Source organism: Entamoeba histolytica, genomic scaffold (genome assembly GCF_000208925.1).
Source record: "Entamoeba histolytica HM-1:IMSS scf_1104750517953 genomic scaffold, whole genome shotgun sequence".
Lineage (NCBI taxonomy): Eukaryota > Evosea > Mastigamoebida > Endamoebidae > Entamoeba > Entamoeba histolytica.
In genome coordinates, this window is record NW_001914866.1 from 37,187 (window position 1) to 57,011 (window position 19,825).

Below are 19,825 nucleotides of genomic sequence, written 5' to 3' on the forward strand. Positions count from 1 at the left end.
TTTTATTTTTTGCAAGTACAGGAAAAAAAGATTAAACCACTTCACAATTATATTATTATAGTCAGATAATTTTAAATAATGAATATAAATTTCATTTAAAATTATATATGTTGATAAACTATTGCTAAATTTATGTATCTAATATTATTAGAAAATATTCAAAAATATTGTTTAAGAATATAATATTTACTTAGACATCAAAAATAAGAGACTAATATGTTATCATTTAATTTATATTATTGAATATTCATTGTTTCTTTTTTATTGAATACAGAATAACACTTAAAATTTAATTTGAATATATATCTGACAATTATTTAAACTTACTTAATAAACTCATAGAGAAAGCTATTGAATGAGGGACAACCAATTTATAAAAATTTTGTTAATAAATTAAATGACATTACTAGACCTAAACCAGTAACTACATTTTTAATCATTATACCTTGAATGAAAGAATTAGAAAAAAATTAAAGAAGAAGAGTTATCTAGAAGAAATTAAAAATGAAAGATTCATGATAATAATAAGAGACCATAAATATTTAAGAAAAAGAGAACAATAAATTACCAATACAATAAAGAAGAAATTAAAGAGTTTTAAATTAAAATATAAGAATTAGTATCAAGAGAAAAATTTCTATTCTATTAAGTTATTGAAAGAACAAAAACACATAATTGAAAAAAAATAAAACAATTAAATAATAATCAATTAATTAAATATTAATAGAATTAACTTCTATTCTTCCTGCCTTAGTGGAGACTAATCTCATCACTTCTTCTAGTAGCTCTACGGAGTATTTTTAGTTATGACCTCCGCAGTATTCCATGACATCCATCATGTTTTTTATGACAAGGTTTTTTACTTCTTTCTCGATGTCAATTTCAATTTTTAACTCTTTAATTATTCTGATACTTTCTTTATTTATTAATCCATTTATTGAAATTACTACTGGAATTATTCTTACATCTTTTAATTTTTCTATTTTCATTAGCCTATTCTTTAATTCCTTATACTTATTTCTTTTCTTCAAATAGGCTCCATTAATATTGTGATCAGCCACAATAGTCATATCAAATAATAGATCAGTTTTGTTCTTTTTATCTAATACGTATATGTCTGGTATTTTGTGATATTGTCATTCACTTTTAAGTATTATTTGTTTGTTCCATATCATAGTAATGTCTTTATATTTGAATATTGTTTCATATGGAGGTTTTTATATTTTTTATTTCCTGTATATTTTCTTATTAATCCCTCCCATATTATAATGCCTATATTGTCATGTTTCTCCATTTGTGATTTATTATGACAAATACAAGAGAGTAGAATGTGTTATACTGTTACTGTCTTGTCTTTACAAAGTTGGCAGTATTTTAATCTTTCATTTTTCAAAAAGAAAATAAAATAATCCAAAAATGGTATTAATGAAAAGAGTATTTTAATAGAAATAGTTTTGTATTAACATAAAAAATGCTAAACAATAAAAAAATTGAAACATAAGAAAAATAATGAAAAAATTAAATTTTCAAAAATAAGAAAAAAAAAGATAATTTTTTGGTTTTGTTTTACACTTTTTTTTTAAAATCTTAAAATTTTACTGAAAAAATTATACTCCTCAAAATAATTTCCTATTCAAATTTAAATAAAATAACTATACATTAATGCCATGCCTTAGAGAAAAGGATCTAATAAATAAAAGGAAAAGTCAAAATAAAAAGATTAAAATAAATAGACTTGGAGTTTATTTTTGCAAAAAGGAGGTTTTAGATTTCAATCTCATCTTGATATCACTTAATCCATTTTAGCTACAAGCCATGCCATTAATGAAAATTAAAGTAAAATACGGCACTGCCAATAAAATTGTCAACATAGAACGTACTTTACCTAATTTATATGAAGTGTTCATCAAAGAAATTGAACAAAAATATTCAGGTGCTAAGTTCCAAATAATATACAAAGGTGATGGTACTTCTTTTAAAATAGTTGATACCAAATCTCTTACTGATGCTATTGAACATTGTATTGAACACAAACAACCATTTTTACAACTTGAAGGTCAAGATGAAGTAAAAGAAACTCCAAAGCCAGCCGCTCAACCACAAAAGGAGGTTGCAAAACCAACAACATCAACTCCAGCAAAACAACCAACTACACCAGCTAAAACACCAGCTACTGTTGCTCCCTCTACTCCAAGTAAAACAGAACCTACTCCAGCTTCCCCATCAAAACCAAAATTCTGTACCAACTGTGGTGCTAAATTAAGTGGAGGTAAATTCTGTTCTGAGTGTGGTGCTCCAACTGGTGAAAGTGCAGCCTCACATGAACCAACTACTCAACATAGACCAACTACACCACCACCATCAGCACTTGACGAAGACATTATTAAATGTGGAAAATGTGGTAAGCCAGTTGAAGGAGGAGTTAAGGCTCTTGGAAGATATTGGCACACTGATTGTTTTACTTGTTCTGTTTGTGGAGAGAAATTTGGTGGTAATAGAAAATTAATGGAACATGATGGAAAACCAATTTGTTCAATTTGCTATGAAGAAACATGTGTCCCAAGATGCTTCAAATGCGGTAAGCCACTTGATGGTAAATACCTTGTTGTTGATGACCATAATTACCATCCAAATTGTTTCGTTTGTACTCGATGTGGAAAACCATTTAATGGTTCTTATATGTTAATTAATGGTCAACCAGTTTGCAAGAAATGTGTTTAATTAACATTTTACATTTCTTCGTTTTTATTTTTATTTCAAATAGTATTTCTTTATTTTTAATTAAGTTGGTACAAAAAATATCCTACTATAACTTCACTTAGTGTTATTGTTTGAAAGAAAATGAAGAATAAATTAATATAAAAAAATGAATAGAATAATAAAGAAACGAAGAACTTTAAAATAGTTAAAGTATATAAGTATTTAATAGATAATACAGTTAATTGAGTTAAAAATTACTAATATAATGATAATGATAAAAAATTAATAATGAATAATGTATTTATAGTGTTAGTTTAATTAATAAATAATATAAATACAAATAGTAATCATTAATCCCAATAAAAGTTTATATGTTTAATATTTATTACGTAATCTATAAAGTAGATGTAACAATTAAATATTTCTTAAATATACAAATAACTTAAAAGATTAAACGTTAAATGAAAAATAAAAAAAAGAAATATTCTATAAATTGAAACAAATGATAAACCAAAAAGACTCAACACCAAAATATAACAAAATAAATAACAATTCACATTAAAACAAATAATTAATAAAATAATTATTATTTAACATTTCTTCTCTTTTTTTATTTGTGTTTTAAATAATTTTGAAAATATAGTTATGGAATAGGATTAATCATACAGAATAATGAATAACAAAAAAAAAATAGTTTATTCACAACTATTTAATTATCTTATTATTATTTATTAATTTTGATAAGAAAATTCATTGATATATTAAACTTTTTGCCGAATTATTTAATAATATATGTAAAATATTTTATAATAATTTCATAAAATTTTCATTTAATAAAAATTCATTTTTATTTTTAATACATTGAGTCTTGAGTTAAATTTCTTAACTTTTTTCTCTACATTGTTTAAATGTTTTAAGTATTTATCTATAACTTTCCATTAAGTTTTATCATATTCTCTATTTCTTTATAGATATGATAGTTAATTTATAAAATATATTTTATCATATTTAAAGTAAAGGTACGTGATAGAGAGTCATTTATGAAAGAAGAATTTATTTGTCAATTTTGAATAACTGGTTATTGCTAATAGTAGAATATTATTTAACGACTGAAACACACGAAAAATTAAACTCATACTTTTGTAAAACTACAAAAAATATAAAATACTTCTAGAAGAACAAAAAATAATAAAAATGAAATAAAATAATTTCTAATAAATAAATGAGGAATAATAAATCAATTATTTTTTCGTTATTTATTAATAGATTTAATAATCCAAAAAAAATTTTAGTAAAAAAATGAACAAATTAAGTAAAGAATTAATAAAAAATGAAAAATTATAAGAAAAGTGATGAATAGTTAAACTTAGAATGAAAAGATGTATAAATAGTAAAGTTATAAATAGGGAAATAAAGAGAATAGAACGAAAGTAATAAAAAATAAATAAAAAGAAATGAAAAAAAAAACATATAAAAGAAAAAAAAATCCTAAAAAATGTATATTATAATTTAATGTCTAAACAAACACAAAAACAATTAGAAGAAGATATTATAAGAGAAACTAATAGAAAGAAAAAAGAAAGAGCAAAGAATTCAGAGTGTTATCAAATAGGATTTATGATTTATCTTATGGTTAAAAATAAAAGAGAAGTAGTTATTCAACGGTTAGAAAAAAAAAGTAAAAAAACAGAACAATTTTATAGAGTAATTGAAATTAGAGGTAATGAAACTTTTAAATTAAAAGAAGAAGTTGAAAAAGAAGCTAAAGAACAAGCAGAACTTATTCAAAATATATCACAAAGAAAACGGTATTATCAAAAAAATTGTTCTTCTGTTGCTTTTAATTGGATAGTAAAAATACTTCAAAACATTGGATATTCATTTGAATTTATGCATTCTAAAGAATCAATTAATACAGTTAAAATGAAACGATTTAAACACGTTCATTTTATGAATGAAGATTTTCCTAAAGAAGTAATAGAAAAAATTGGCAAAAGAACTCTTAACTTCTTAGGAAAAAAATTTGAAGAAACTGAATCAAAAGAAATAATCATTAACTCTCAAATAGATTATTCTTCTATTGAAGAAATTCTTGAAGATAAAAATTATAAGATAAATGAAGATGAAATAAGTGTTGGTTCTTCATATCCTTCTTCACTTCATCAACAATTTATTACTCCAATTCATACAGAAAATATTTATTATATTCAAGGGTTAAACTCTTTTTATCAATTGACTCCAGTTGATTTAACAGTTGGTACTACTGGATTATTACCACGTCATGAACCTTATAACCAATATGAAACATTTTTAATGGGATATCCTCAAAAAAATTATACACAAGAACCTCTTTTGCCAATGTCTTTAGTGAGTAATATTACTCAATCAAACATAGCCTTCATCAAGCCATATGCTTGATATTTTCATAGTTTAATTGATATTGTAGTTTCTGTATGTTTCTTCTCGTAGTTTATATTTGAGATGATGCAAATATTTTTTGCTTTTATAACCATTTTATTTTATTTAAAAAATGATGTGAATGAAAGAAAAATAATAAAATTATAATAAAATTAATTATAATTATTTATACCTAAAAAGAAAAATTACAAACTTATGAAGAAATTAAAAACAAAGTGATAGAACTAATAATTAAAAGATGACTGAAGGAGAACGTAGCTTTGATGAGAAACATCAAATTCTTATTCCAATAATTGGAAATTTTGGAGTTGGAAAAACTTCTTTATTATTTACTTTTACAGAACAAGATTATGAAGAAGCACCAATAGAAATTGGAAGAGATTATATTCCATTCCAATATAAATATAAAGGAGAATATTATGAAATTCATTTATGGGATACAAATGGAACTGAAAAATATGGGAGAGTTACTTCACGTGCTAATAAAGGTGATGGGTATATTATTGTCTGTTCTTATGATAATGGAGATTGTTTAGAAAATATTGGTCAACATATTGAACAAACTATGTTCTCTGAAAGGTTTGGTGCAACTGAATATAATAGAGAAGCACCATTTACAGTTGTATGTACTAAACATGACTTATTAGAAGATAGTGAAAGTTGTGCTTTTACTGAAGAAGATTTTAATAGTTTTTGTAAAGACAATGAATTTAAATTATCAGCATCCGATCTTGATTATTCAAATTGGGACTCTATTGGAGCTGCATTTAAACCACTTTTTAATCAAGCAATACAAATGCATTTAAAGAGATATGAAGAATCTGAAGGTGAAGGATTTGGTAATTAAAATTTACTTTTTTGTTTTTTCATTAAATTAAATAATAAGTAAACAATACGTAATACACGAGTAATACTCTAATTACATTTTTTTTTAAAAACAACGTGAATTCTTAAAAAATATCATACCAACAACAAACCATACAAGACAAATTATCATAATAACACTAAACCATAATAAATTTTGAATATCCTTTCCTGGAACAGTAACATTCATACCAAATAATGAAGCAATAAATGTCATAGGTAAAAATAATATTGCAATTGCTCCAAAATCTTTCATTAACTTATTCTCTTCTTCACCATATCGATTAACACTTAAAGTAATTTTCGCAAAATATGTTTCTTGATGATTTTCAATTGAATCAATCAATGATTGTAATTTTTCTAATAACCGTAATGTATCATCTAAAATGTCTCTTAAATAAATTTTAAGATTCTTTGATACCATCTTTGACTTTGACTTTAATATAAATCTTAAAAATGACTTCTTTGCTAAAACAAGAAATTGAAGTATTTTAGCTCTTTTCTTAAGATCTCCAATTCTTCCTAAAAATTCATCTTGATCATTATGTATTGAAACAAGTGATAATTGTTCTATTGTCTCAACATCTGAATATAAATTTTCATTTATCAATGAATAATTTGAAATAATAAGTTCTAAAATAGCATATAATACCCAATGTGCACTAGGAAATGAACCTTGATACTTTTTTGATATTCTTGTTCTTACTTCATTAACTGCAATAATTGGTTCTGAATGTACAGTAAGAACAATATTTTTTTGAATGACAATATATAATAAATATGTTTTTAATATATTAGTGTCATCCATGTATCTCATTTCATTTATTGTAATAGCAAAATAATTCTCAAAAAATGCTGCTTTTTCTCTTGACTCTTTTGTAAACCAATCATCTACAGTTAATGGGTGTAATTCAAAAATATCTCTTATTCCATTTGCACAATCATCAGTAATAGGTGAAATGTCTAACCATAATGGAATTTTCTCTAATTTTTGACCAGCACTTTGAATTCTTTCTTTCATATCAACTAATTCTTTAATTGTAACACTTTTTCCTTTAGCAAATTGTTGACCATATGCAATAATAATATATTCAAATGCTTCTCCATGTAAATTAATATCAAGTGGAATATCTTCAACATCTTCTGTAACGTCATTTTTATTTTCTTCTGTAGTGTCTCCTTGATTTGAAATTTCTTGTTCTTCTTCTGCTTCAGTTTCTACAAAATCAATATCTTTTTCATTTTCATTTTCTTGTTCACTTAAAACAAATAAAGAAGGAGAACAGGATCTTAATTTAATATGTTCATCAAGTTCATCTGATGAATTGCTATGCATAAATAATACAAATATATTTTTCAAGTTTTTTTTTAATAAAACGAAATGACAAATAATAACTTTACCCTTAATAAAATCATCTTTTCATAACTAATCCCAAAAATAAATTCAATTTCTATTATTTTGTTACTGATCCTTCATCTTTTTCTTGTGATGAAGTAACAACAGTAGTTATATCAGGCTGTGGATTAAAAGATTTGAACTTTACTACTAATAATGTCATGTTATCCCATCCTGGTTTAGAATATGGCTCTTTACTTAAACAGTCATTAGCAATTTTCTCACATGTTTCTTTTAATGAATTTCCTTGTTTCAAATATTCAACAACCTTCTCTACACATTGTTCATTTGTTAATACATCCCAAATTCCATCACATGCTAATATAATTAACTTTTCAGTTCCATCAATGGCTTCTTGTTTAACATCTGGATAACATGAAATAATTTGGCTTTGAGGAGGTAATTCACTTTGTCGTTTATACATTAAATCACCAATGGTTCTTGTTAAATTTAAATTACCATTAACTCTGCCATTGTCAATAGTTCCTCCAGCTAATGTAATTCTATCTATTTCTGATTGTAATGATGGTTTATGATCAATACTTAATGGAATAACACTATCTCCTTTAAGCATAACACTTCTACTATCTCCTGCATTTCCACAATAAATAGTATTATCAATAATTAATATAACAACTGATGTACATCCCATACCATCAGCAACAAGGTCTCCAAACATTCCTTCATAAATATTAGAACTTCCACTTCCTAATGTTTTAAGTAAATCATTAACTGCAGGTGTTCTCATTTGTTCATCTATTTTAATATTTGTATCAATCAATGCTTGTTGGTAATTACCTGCTTTAAATGCATCTGTATTTAACAATGTTTCAACATAGATTTTTGAACAATATTCAGCCACTTGATCTCCTCCATGTCCATCAAAAACACCAAAAAATGATGCTTTTTTACCATTTTCACAAGTAAATTCAATATCAACAATATGAGCATCTTCCATTGTTCTTCTCCATCCTTGCATTGAGGTATATCCACAATCAAGGAATTCTCCTTTAGTTTCTCCAGATTGTTGTTCAGTTACTGGGACAGAAAGAAGTGATCCCATTGTTTCTCTACTATTTACTATTATTGAGTTGCTTCTTTTTTTCCTTCTTTTTTTCCTATTTAATCGGGTTTTTTTCTTTCTTAAACCAAAAATAAAATTATTTTTATTTTAAGTTTGTTTGATAAATATCAGATCTAACATTGAGAAAAAAAAAATGAATTGAACTACCTTTGAAAAAACCATTTTTTTTTTTTGACTTTATAACAATTTTTTGAATTGAAATAACAAAGTTAAAAAGAACTTCAAATTAAAGAATGTCTCAAGATAAATCTGAAGTAACAATTTTATATAATGGAAGAGATACAAAATTTAATTTAAATGGTGAGAAAGTGAATTTTTTATACTTTGATGGAGCAATAGTAAATAAAGAGTATTCTCTTTCATTAGAATTATTTACACAAGGAAATTTTGAATGGAAAGAAAAAGTTGTAGTAGTTGGAGTAGACATGTCATCAGATGAATATCAATTATATTTTGATAAAGCAGATTTTGTATTTGATGGATTTAATTCAGAATTAAATGAAAATAATTCATTAAGTATTACAGAAAAAGGAAAAACTATAAAATATTTATTTACTTCATTATTAGGAATTAACGAAAAGAGTTATAACAGAGACATTTCTCATTTATTTAATGAAAAAGAAAAATTATTAAGACATGAAGAAGAAGAAACAAAAAAATTACTTATTTCTACTTTTTGTAATGCTTCTCCTGAACAACGAGGAAAATATTTAAATGAATTTATTGAACGAATTGAAAAACAATTTAATGGGAAATTATTATGTTATGTTCAATCACAAAAAAATCAAATAGAATTAATAAAGAAAATTAAAAAAGATTCTATTGAGATGTTAATTAAAAAAGAAAAGAATGAGTTATTAGATGATATTAAAATTAATGGAACTCTTAATGATTATTTTATTCAATTACTAAATCTTCATCTCCAATATGAACGTGGAGCTCGTTCATTATGGATTTGGAGAAAATGTAAAAGTTATTTATTTGATGACTTTAAAGATATTTTGTCATTACCAAAAATACATCAAGAAGATATTATTAATGACAAAGGAAAATTAAAAACTCAAGAATTTTCATTTAATTTTAAAGTATTAAAACCATCTACTGAAATTAAAATGAAATTATATTTTAATTATTTTGAAGAAGGAAAGTTAAATAAAGTTGAATTTAAACAACTTACATTAAATATTATATGTAATTCATCATGTTTGATTGACTCTAGTTTCTTAGGAAAAATTGATGAACAATCTGGACTTGTTACTTTAAAAGTTAAAAATTCTGAGATATATAAAGTTATTACTTTCGATAAGAAAGATTCTATGACTTATCAAGATAAAATAGTTACACCTTTATTTCTTGATAATGTCAATCAAAAATATTTCTCTAAGTATTATGGTAGAAGTGATGAAAATACTTGTTCATCATTCCTTTTTACTACAGAACCTACTTTATTTGATTTCTTTAATACTAGAGATAGAAGATTACCTCTTATTGATGTTATTAGTTTTACTCTTAATATTTGTAAAGCAATTCAAATATTACATAGTCGTGGATTTGTTCATAACCATTTAAATGAAAAAACAATACTAATTGAAAAGAATGGTAAACATATTAATTTAAAACTAGGTAATTTGAAACAAATTTATACTATTAATTCTTCTGTTTCTTTATTCAATGAACATGCTGAAAAATCACCTTTTAGTTCTCCAGAATATCTTAATTCTGAATTAGTAACATATTGTAATGATGTATTTTCAATTGGAGTGTTAATGGTTTATTTACTTCAATATGACGGTAATCAATCTCATCTTAATTTGAATAATACAATTCAACAAATTCTTCAAACTAAAGATGAAGAAAAAGTAAATTATATTAAAGAACAAAAATTTAAATGTCCAATAGAATTTTGTGAATGTATTGCAAACTGTTTATTACCAAAAGAAAAAAGATTATCACTTGAAGAATTAAATAACCCCAAATCATTAATACCCACTCTTGAACGAATGAAATTAAAATATTTGTTATAGATAAATTGTTTTTTATTTTTTTTAAAATGGTATATATTCCAAAAATTTTCTTTGTTTAAATGATAAACTATTAACTTAATAATAAAAATACAATGAAATAATAATATAAAATCTTAAAACAACCCTAACCGAAAAATAACTCAGAAAGAATGAACTTGAAAAATCAAGTGAAAGAATGGTTTCATTAAAACTCCAAAAAAGACTTGCTGCTTCAGTCCTTAAATGTGGTAATAGAAAAGTTTGGTTAGACCCAAATGAAACCCCAGAAATTTCACTTGCCAACAGTAGAAAAGCTATTAGAAAGTTGATTAAAGACAGATTAATTATTAAGAAACCAGCTGCTATGCATTCAAGAGCTAGAGTTGTTGAAAGAAAACAAGCTAAGATTCTTGGAAGACATACTGGACATGGTAAAAGAAAGGGAACAAAGAATGCTAGAACACCACAAAAGACATTATGGATTATCAGAATGAGAGTTCTTAGAAGACTTCTTCTCAAATACAGAACTACTGGTAAAATTGATAAACATATGTATCATGACTTCTATCTTAAAGTTAAGGGTAACCAATACAAAAATAAGAAGGCTCTTATGGAATCTATCTTCAAGGCCCTTGAAGAAAAGAAACTCCTTGCTAAGGCTAGTGTTCAAGTTACTAAGAAATCAACTTTCATCACTGAAAAGAAACCAGTCGTTGCTGAAGAACCAAAGAAAGTCGTAGAAAAGAAGGAAGAAAAGAAATCAAAAGCTGGAAAGAAAACTGCTAAGAAATGAGCTTACAGAAATCTGAATTGATTCTTTTTTGTTAGTAAATAGGTTATATTAATATTCTAAAATTTTGATAAAGAATGTATTATAAATAATAAATTGAACTATCTATGAATAATAACTAATTGAAAAGTATATTGAAACAAGAAATTTTAAATATTTTTTTGTTATAAAATTTAGGAAATAAAGTAATTTAATTTTTTAATAAACGTAAACTTTAACTTAATCTTTTTTTATTTGTTTTTAATTCTACCAAATTTGAAAGTATAAAAAAATAATAAAATGTTGTTTTATTAATTTAATGAAAAATTAAATTAGCTCATTATAACTCTTTCTTTTCTTTTGGTTTTTCAACTTCTTCACTATCAGAATCACTTTCTGGAACCTCTTCTTCCTTCTTCTCTTCTGGTAAAGGAGCTGGCATTTCAAATTTAAATAAAGCATTTTCCATAATAAATTTCATAGTATTTTCTTCACTTGGCATTTCATTCATCTCAACTTTCTTTGTTTCTCCATTCTTTTCACTGACTAAATAAATCTTTGGAATAATGTTCAAATTCCATTCTGGTGAAACATCATCAGTAGATGCATCAATCCATGCCATTTGGAATGTATCAATTCCTTGCATTCTCTTAGCAACTTTAGCAAGTGGTGTTGTTAAGAAATATTTACACATATCAGCTCTTTCAACACAGAAGATTATAAGACTATCTTTACCTTTAGTAGTTACAAATTCATTGAAATTATGACCAGTTAATTTAAAAACATCTTTTTGATCTTCTGGTTTAATTGGATCAGATAATTGATAATATAATTGAGCAGTTCCATTAAGAATACTTTCAATATACTTATTGATTGTTTCTTCATCAATTGTAGCCTCCTCATCCATAACATACATATTTCTCTTATTTGTATGAATAACAGAAATTACTGGATAAACATTACCAGTATGGTGCATATGTTTAACTTGGTCTTCAGAAATTACTTTATTAAATGAGAAGAATATGAATTTTCCATTATATTTCTTTGCTAATCCTCTAAACAAATCTTCATGAACTTTTGGAATTGTTCCTTGATAGAAATACCATAAAGTATAAACTGGAAGATTTTCAATTCTTCTAAATAATGGCATATTAACTTGATGGAACAATGGGAATGTTTTAGAATTAGCCCAATCAATAAATTCAGTACCATTGAATTTATCTAAAGTAGTAATTTCATAAGTGAATAATTCTTTAGAATCACCATTATAAACAGATAATTCAAAATTATCCATTTCAGTATTAAGAGCATAGAAATGAAGATAATCTAATTCATCAACTAATTCAACTAATTTATTTCTAATTTGGTCATCAGCTTCACTCTTAATAATAACAAATGAATTTTCTTTTTTCTTTAATTCTTCTATTGCTTCTTTGGTACTTTCAATTATAGGTGGAAGTGATTCATTTTCAAGGAATTTTTTCATGGCTTCAACATTTCTTTCTCCACCATAAACTTTCTTAGACCTTCCTTTACGGAAAAGAATTAATGTTGGATATCCTTCAATTCCTTCTTTCTCACAAATTTCTTTTGATTCTTCACAATTTACTTCTGCAAATTTTAATTTATTGTATAGTTCTTTAGCTAAATTTTCATAAACTGGTTTTAATGCTTTACAATGACCACACCATGGTGCATAATATTTTACAAAAACCATGTCTTCATGGTCAATGAAATTTCCATAAAAATTATTATTTAATGTGAATATTTCAAATGACCTTTTGTCTTCTTGAGTTGTATTATCAACTTCTGCAAGTACAACAACTAAAAGGGTAATGAAAAAGAAAATTTTCATTATTTTAATTTTTAGTACTTACTAGTTCTTTTTGATTAATTGACACGTGGCATATCAATCTTTTAATTTGAATTTTCTTTTTTTATTGGTAAAGTTTATTTTCATTTATTTTTTGACTATTTTTTTTCTATTAAACTTAAAAGAAAATTGTATTTATGAAATTAACTTTTCTTCATCTCTTTCTTAAATTAAAGAAATGAAAAAATAAAAACATTGTCATAGTCATTTCGGTGATTATAAGTCAAAATAAAAAGTTATTATCCAAGTAACTTATGACCAACTTCATAAACATATTAGTTTGTCAAAAAAAATATCCTAAGTGTTGTAATTTTATTTAATGGTTTTGAGAAAAGAGGCAGTAATAATTATAATAAATTTTTATTGAAGAATTTTCTTAAGGATTGAAAGTTTCAGTTAATATAATAAATCTGAAAATAAAAAATATATTAATTCTTATAATAAGATATTGTAACTGAATAAATAACTCAAAAATCTTTGAAATAGCATAAATGAATGAAAATAAAATTTATTTATAACAATAACAGTAAGGTATTATAGCTCTATGAAACAAAGTTGAGAGAATGTATATACATATACTTCATAACAAATAAAAATAATACAATATGAAATAATTATAATAATAGTTTTTTAATAGATACTTAACCAAAACATTAATTAAAAGTAAAAAAAAACATCAAAGAAAAAATAACAATAACAAATATAATAGATGTTATATAAGTTTGTTTTTCTCACGAAAACTAATATTAAAATTAAATATATTATATTAATATATTAATATACTTATAAACAAAAATATGTTTATTTTATTTAACTTTTTACCTTATTATTATTATTATTATCTACACATATAGTTATTTGTATTTGTTATTAAGTAAATTGACAATATCTAATTATTTTGGATTTTTTGAATTATTTTTTGTTTTTATTCTTAACCGAATATTTTATATTATTAAGTTCACAGTAGTATTTCTTCAATTATAATTTCATCAAAATTTTATTAACAAAATATTTTTGATACTATAGTTTATGTTATTTCATTAACAATAACATTTAATAAATATATAACAATAATTATCTTTTTAATAGAAATTTTGATAAAAAAAAAGAAAATAGTTTTATATAACGAAAAAATAGATTTTAAGAATTTTTCTGTTTTGAAAGAAAAATAAAAAAAATCTTGAAAAATAAGTCATGGCAGAAGAAAAGAAGTATCCGATAATATACCGTAAAACTTATTGTGGGTTTGCGTTATCTAACGCCTTTGATTCTTTTGAAACAAATAATACCTCTGCCATTTTAAGTACTGACTTAAGAGAACAGTTTAATGTAGAGTTTGATAGAGTTTGTTATTCAATGTAACTTTCATACACAATGAGAAGACACACCATTTATGAAACAGGCATTTATAGAAACATTTCAAAACCACGCCCAATCAACAACACACATTAAGGGAAGTGGGTATTATAAATCAACTGATGGAGAATTCTGGGAATTTACAATTAAAAACCCTGAAATAAAAAGTGACAGTGATAATATCCAACCGAAGTTATTACAAATATACTCTGCTGCAAGTCAAGAAAATAAAAAAGGAAATAAGAAGAAGAAATGAATAGAAATTTCATCCTTTTGGTCTTTTTTGTGTTATAAGAAATAACAAAATAATTGATAAGGGTTATCTCAAGATATATGACAAATCAATTTAATATAAAAATTTCAAGTTACACCATTAGAATAATATACAAACAATTATATAACTAACGTACTTTAAGTGTGTTGTTGCATAATGTTATAAATAATTTTTTTTTCATTGAAGAAAAAGAAAAATTCTATAATAAAAAAATGGGTAAATACTTAATATTTATCAAAAATAAATAATGAAAAAATATCATATAACTTCATATTATAATACCTTTTGATATTGATTTAGTTATTTTTTTATTTTACTTATTGATAATATATTTATTTGATTCTTTATTAGTAATAACAATAATTAGTAAATATAATAAATAGTTATGTAAGATATTTCATCAGATAAAATAACTTTTTTAGTTATAGAAAGCAATATTTTTTTCAAAATATTATTACTAATATGAAATATTAAATTTGAACCAAATAAGTACTAAATAAATGTTACAATAACAATAAAGAATGAAAGGTAAAAAGATGTAATGTTCATAATTTTTTTTTTGGTTTTAAAACCAAATTATTTCATCTATTAACAATAGATATGAATAGAAAACTACAGCATTTATTAAATCTAATTTTCATGATGAAGCGTCTTGTTTTGTAACAAAGAAAATTCATTTTCTTTATTTATAATAAGTAATACCATAAAGAAAGAATAAAGACTCTAGAATAAATATTGAAAAGACCTTTATATAGTTTAGGTGGTTATAAAAAAACTTGTTATAACAACCTTTATGTTATTTAAATTAAGATAATACAATAAAGTTGACAAATAAAAAAGAACATATAATCAATTAAAATAAATAACAGAATTAAATTTTTAAAAAATTGATATTTCATTAATTTATTTTTGTAGAAGTTCTATTTTAATATTTACAAAAATTCAAATCATAAAAGTAGTTTAACAAAAATAAATTAAAAAAAAACTAAAGAAGAAAGAAAAAGAAAAATGTATAAAAATGATGGAAATAAACGGGAAATTAGGAAAAAAAAGAAAAGTCAAGAAATAAATTAAAAAAGATAATAAAAAAGTTAAAATAAATAGTAAACAAAATGAAACGAAAGAAAAAGAAGAAAAGAAGAACTTAGTAGTACAGTGTTGAGGGGCTTTTCACAATGAATAAATTTGAATTTGTTGATTTATCTACATTCAGTAATGATTCTTCAATGTTTGAAGTATTTTCTAGTCAAGACACATCAACAATGAATAGTTTTGCAATGGATGAATTAGATGCAATACCAACTGAAGAAGAAAAGAGTTATTTTGAGTCATTACAAGTTAGTTCTTTTGTTTATGTATTGTAAGGTATTAAAAATATAGTTCAAAAGAATAATTATTGTAGAAACTTGATCCTTCTTTTAATATGGATAAGATGTTAGATGATGATGATGATAATGATAATGAAGCAAATGAACAATTTCCTACACCTACTCCATACGTATTAAGTACAACTCGTCCTCAATCGAATCCAAATCCAATAGCAAGTCAAATACTTTCACATTCTTTAGAAAATCAATTAATATTAGAATATTCTCATCAAGATAAATATCCTAATAAATGGAGAACTCAACCTTGTTTATTCTTTCAACGTTATGGATTTTGTAGAAAAGGTGATGAATGTAATTTTTCTCATGAAATCCCCATTTCAGGTAAACAATTTGTAAGTGTTGATAAGTTATTTAGAACAAAACCTTGCAAATATTTTTTTACAACTGGTACTTGTAGAAAAGGTGAGAATTGTAATTATTCTCATGATACTTCTGTTTGTTATATATATTATTTTTTGTTTTTTTTATTAATGTAACTATTGAAACCTTATCTTTTATAGAAGTTCAAAGACTACAAATTTGATTGATTTGATTTTGATTCTATTGTTTTGCTTTTTTTTGTTTTTGGAATAACTGTTTTTTATTTCTTTTCTTTTTTTTATAATAATTTTTTTGATGTTATAAAATTTTTCTTTTGTAATTATTTTGTTTTTTTTTTTGTCTTTCTTAATGAAAATTATATTAAAATTAAATACTTTATATTAATACTTTTATTATTTAAAAAAAATTTTGTTTATTCTCAAAAGTTAATGAAAATATTTAACAATTTATCACTCTGACTTTTGTAAAAAAACCAATAATTAATTCAAAGGTTCAATAAATATTTATGAGTTTAGAGTATTAGTTTAATAATAAATAAAATTGTTATTAAAAATTAAATGATAAACAAAGTATTTCTTTTATTAAAAATATTATCTACAATTAATCATTACTTCACTTCTTTATTTAATAGTTTATTTAATAGAATATTATAATATGAAGAGAAGTAAACATATAAGATTGATTTTATCGTTTTGAAGTCATCTCAACATAACAAATTAAATCATAAGAAAGTACCATTTTTATTTTAATTTTTTGTATGAGTTTTTGTTCAACAAAATACAGAATGATTTTTCCTAAGTATTTTAATTCATTTTATTAAAAGTAACTGACAATGTATATTTAGGTTTAACTTTTTATATCTTATTTAAATTATCAATATCTTCATCATTAACACTTATTAAAAACATAATTGACACAAAACAAATTTTTTAAAAATAAAATAACCACGTCATCTTCTTATTTATTATAAATAATTTTTATTTAAATAATTAGTAAATAAAGAAGTAACTCAATAATATTATTATATGTAAAGAAGTTTTTTCATGAGAAATTACAAATTTTAATAATTTTGTTTTCTTTCTTTCCTTTTTTTTTAATAGAAGTAGGAAAATAACGTAATGACTTGAATATTTTCCCGAAAGTTGAATTTCATTAAAGAAAAACCCTTAATGAAAATAGAATCAGGGTTTTAATAATTCAATTAGAATTCAATTTTTTTCATTAAAAATAGAACATTTCAACCAGAGATCAATTTTTTTTGAACTATATAAGTCAAATAAATATAACAAAGAAACTAATAATAAACCATTCAGTGAGAGTTAAATCATCAAGAATATTCTTTTTTACTTATAAAGGAAAAAGAACTAAAATGTGTCATTCAAGTTTAATGTCTCTTATAGAAACTACACCTGTAAAACAAGAACAAGAATTAGAATGTACATGTTTATTATGTAAAATGAAATTAGTTATTTTACAAAATAGATATGTTCCATGGATTTCATTAGCTCGTATATTTTATCTTTCATTAATGACATTATATCCATCTAAAATTTATTTTTCAGTTAAAACTGATGTTCCTGATTTTATTCAAAGTCATTGGTCTATTTTATCACAGTTATCTCAATTTGGAACAGGAAGTAGATGGAGAAAAAGTATGTTAGATGCTATTAACCATTCACGATTTTTCCAATCAGGAAAATGTGAGTATCATGTTTCTGGTTATTGGAGACTTAAAGACACATCAATGCCTTTTATTGAAAATTGGGTTGGAGATGAAACAATAATTACAGATTCATCTAAATCAGAAGTTACTAATACTAATTCTAGTGAAAGTAGTGTTACATCTAATGAAAATGTTATTACTCAATTTATTCAATCAAATTCTTTTATTCAAAATAATGAAATAATAAGAAATTATTATCTTCAAAACATTGAAAATGCTCAATATAATATTCAATATTTATTATCAATTTATAATCAAGTTGATGTTACTTTCCAACACCAAATTCAAATTGAAATTCAAATGAATGAAAAAAATATTGAGTATTATTCTCAAGGAATTTATAGAATAACTGATGTTAATGAACAAAACTATTCTTCTGCTTGTTTTATGACTAAAACTGTATTTTGAATTTATTGTAATTATAATTTCTTATTTTATTTTTATTTCTTTTTTATTAATGTTTAGAAAATTCTTTGTAATTTTTTGAAATTATTAAAAGAACTAAAAATTATTTTTTAGTATTTATAATGGGAAGAGTAGAAGATATTTTACAAGTTATTAAAGATGATGAAAAAATTGAAGGGAAAACATTAAAATTAGTAATAATGACATTATACAAAGTCTTTTTATTAGAAAATTCCAATATACAAGAAGAAATAAAAACTATAAAAGAGATATTAAAAAGACATAATGAAGAAATTATTTCACTTAAAAACACAGCAAAAAACAATCAAGAAGAATTTGCTAAAATTAATGATAATATTAAAAAAGTAATAAATTATATTAAAAATATATCAAGTTCAAAACAAGATTATATTTCTCCTGAAAAAGAAAATAAAAATCAACCAATAAAAGAAATAACTAATACATCTTCTTTTCCTATCACTCCTCGTTCACAAAATAAAAAATCAGAATTTAAACCTCTTCAAACAACTAAAATTGATGAACAAAAAAAAGAAAATATTTCACAAATTCTTAAAGAAAAACAATTAAAAGAAGATAATACTATTGAACCATTTATTGGAACTAAAGAACAATATAATATTATTGGTAAATTTACTCAAACTATTACGGAATGGGTTGGATTACCAAAATGCAAAGTTATTTATGATTCTCTTTCTGAAAGAAGTATTAACAAAGAAGAAACAGGTAAATCATTTGGTGAACATGTTATGAATAAACCAAATATTTGTTTTTTTAATTTTGATGAAAATGAAAATGTATTTGGTGTTTTTACTTCAAAAGAAATTACTGAATTTGATTCAGAAGAACATGATGATTCTATGTTTTGTTTTCTACTTAAAACTAAACGAATTATTAGTGTTCCAAAAAAATGGAATATTAAAAAGTCAATTAATTGTGCTATTTCTATAAAACGAGATAGTTCTGTTTTATATTCATTTGGTCAAACTACTGGAAATGGTTTTGTTGAAATTGCTAAAACATGGTTAAAACAAAGTTGGGCACATAATATTTCTTCTTCTTTTCTTGCAATGAATGAAAATGCTTTAGTAGGTTCTAATGATTCTACATTTACAGTACAAAGAATAATTGTTTTAGAATTTTATTAATTAAATTCATTCTTTTTTCTTATTATATGAAATTTGTAAAATATAAAAAAACAATACAAAAACATAATATAAATGTAATGATAAA

General features: G+C 23.4%; 11 protein-coding genes across 11 annotated transcripts, besides 1 other annotated feature; 8 read left to right on the forward strand and 3 right to left on the reverse strand.

Annotated features, from left to right (window-relative positions):
* Window positions 1-699: 699 nt before the first annotated feature.
* Window positions 700-1,392: a repeat region.
* Window positions 1,393-1,619: 227 nt separating this feature from the next.
* On the forward strand, window positions 1,620-2,949 carry EHI_110280 (uncharacterized protein). The gene has a single exon (XM_651946.2). The coding sequence runs from the start codon at window positions 1,816-1,818 to the stop codon at window positions 2,719-2,721; it is 906 nt and encodes a 301-aa protein (XP_657038.1). The 5' UTR covers window positions 1,620-1,815; the 3' UTR covers window positions 2,722-2,949.
* Window positions 2,950-4,212: 1,263 nt separating this feature from the next.
* On the forward strand, window positions 4,213-5,118 carry EHI_110290 (uncharacterized protein; the record flags this gene model as incomplete). Its single annotated transcript, XM_651947.1, has 1 exon — window positions 4,213-5,118. The coding sequence occupies one exon, from the start codon at window positions 4,213-4,215 to the stop codon at window positions 5,116-5,118; it is 906 nt and encodes a 301-aa protein (XP_657039.1).
* Window positions 5,119-5,356: 238 nt separating this feature from the next.
* EHI_110300 (GTP-binding protein EhRabX36, putative) lies at window positions 5,357-5,965 on the forward strand (the record flags this gene model as incomplete). Its single annotated transcript, XM_651948.1, has 1 exon — window positions 5,357-5,965. One exon carries the CDS (start codon window positions 5,357-5,359, stop codon window positions 5,963-5,965), a length of 609 nt encoding a protein of 202 aa, XP_657040.1.
* Window positions 5,966-6,049: 84 nt separating this feature from the next.
* EHI_110310 (magnesium and cobalt transport protein CorA, putative) lies at window positions 6,050-7,318 on the reverse strand (the record flags this gene model as incomplete). The annotated part of the gene is made up of 1 exon (XM_651949.1): window positions 6,050-7,318. The coding sequence occupies one exon, from the start codon at window positions 7,316-7,318 to the stop codon at window positions 6,050-6,052; it is 1,269 nt and encodes a 422-aa protein (XP_657041.1).
* A 95-nt stretch (window positions 7,319-7,413) lies between these two features.
* EHI_110320 (protein phosphatase, putative) lies at window positions 7,414-8,447 on the reverse strand. Its single transcript, XM_651950.2, has one exon. It carries the CDS (start codon window positions 8,439-8,441, stop codon window positions 7,437-7,439), a length of 1,005 nt encoding a protein of 334 aa, XP_657042.1. The 5' UTR covers window positions 8,442-8,447; the 3' UTR covers window positions 7,414-7,436.
* Window positions 8,448-8,695: 248 nt separating this feature from the next.
* Window positions 8,696-10,486, forward strand: EHI_110330 (uncharacterized protein; the record flags this gene model as incomplete). The annotated part of the gene is made up of 1 exon (XM_651951.1): window positions 8,696-10,486. One exon carries the CDS (start codon window positions 8,696-8,698, stop codon window positions 10,484-10,486), a length of 1,791 nt encoding a protein of 596 aa, XP_657043.1.
* A 174-nt stretch (window positions 10,487-10,660) lies between these two features.
* EHI_110340 (60S ribosomal protein L19, putative) lies at window positions 10,661-11,299 on the forward strand. Its single transcript, XM_651952.2, has one exon. The coding sequence runs from the start codon at window positions 10,662-10,664 to the stop codon at window positions 11,256-11,258; it is 597 nt and encodes a 198-aa protein (XP_657044.1). The 5' UTR covers window position 10,661; the 3' UTR covers window positions 11,259-11,299.
* Window positions 11,300-11,574: 275 nt separating this feature from the next.
* Window positions 11,575-13,089, reverse strand: EHI_110350 (thioredoxin, putative; the record flags this gene model as incomplete). Its single annotated transcript, XM_651953.2, has 1 exon — window positions 11,575-13,089. The coding sequence occupies one exon, from the start codon at window positions 13,087-13,089 to the stop codon at window positions 11,575-11,577; it is 1,515 nt and encodes a 504-aa protein (XP_657045.2).
* Window positions 13,090-14,301: 1,212 nt separating this feature from the next.
* On the forward strand, window positions 14,302-14,719 carry EHI_110360 (uncharacterized protein; the record flags this gene model as incomplete). Its single annotated transcript, XM_651954.2, has 2 exons — window positions 14,302-14,451; window positions 14,510-14,719. The coding sequence occupies 2 exons, from the start codon at window positions 14,302-14,304 to the stop codon at window positions 14,717-14,719; spliced, it is 360 nt and encodes a 119-aa protein (XP_657046.2).
* Window positions 14,720-17,833: 3,114 nt separating this feature from the next.
* EHI_110370 (uncharacterized protein) lies at window positions 17,834-18,577 on the forward strand (the record flags this gene model as incomplete). Its single annotated transcript, XM_651955.2, has 1 exon — window positions 17,834-18,577. The coding sequence occupies one exon, from the start codon at window positions 17,834-17,836 to the stop codon at window positions 18,575-18,577; it is 744 nt and encodes a 247-aa protein (XP_657047.2).
* Window positions 18,578-18,696: 119 nt separating this feature from the next.
* EHI_110380 (uncharacterized protein) lies at window positions 18,697-19,740 on the forward strand (the record flags this gene model as incomplete). The annotated part of the gene is made up of 1 exon (XM_651956.1): window positions 18,697-19,740. The coding sequence occupies one exon, from the start codon at window positions 18,697-18,699 to the stop codon at window positions 19,738-19,740; it is 1,044 nt and encodes a 347-aa protein (XP_657048.1).
* Window positions 19,741-19,825: the final 85 nt, after the last annotated feature.

What these genes read in the sequence shown, in the direction of transcription:
- EHI_110280 (XM_651946.2), top strand. Translation starts at nt 1,816, where the DNA reads ATGCCATTAATGAAAATTAAAGTAAAATACGGCACTGCCAATAAAATT.
- EHI_110320 (XM_651950.2), bottom strand. Translation starts at nt 8,441, where the DNA reads ATGGGATCACTTCTTTCTGTCCCAGTAACTGAACAACAATCTGGAGAA.
- EHI_110340 (XM_651952.2), top strand. Translation starts at nt 10,662, where the DNA reads ATGGTTTCATTAAAACTCCAAAAAAGACTTGCTGCTTCAGTCCTTAAA.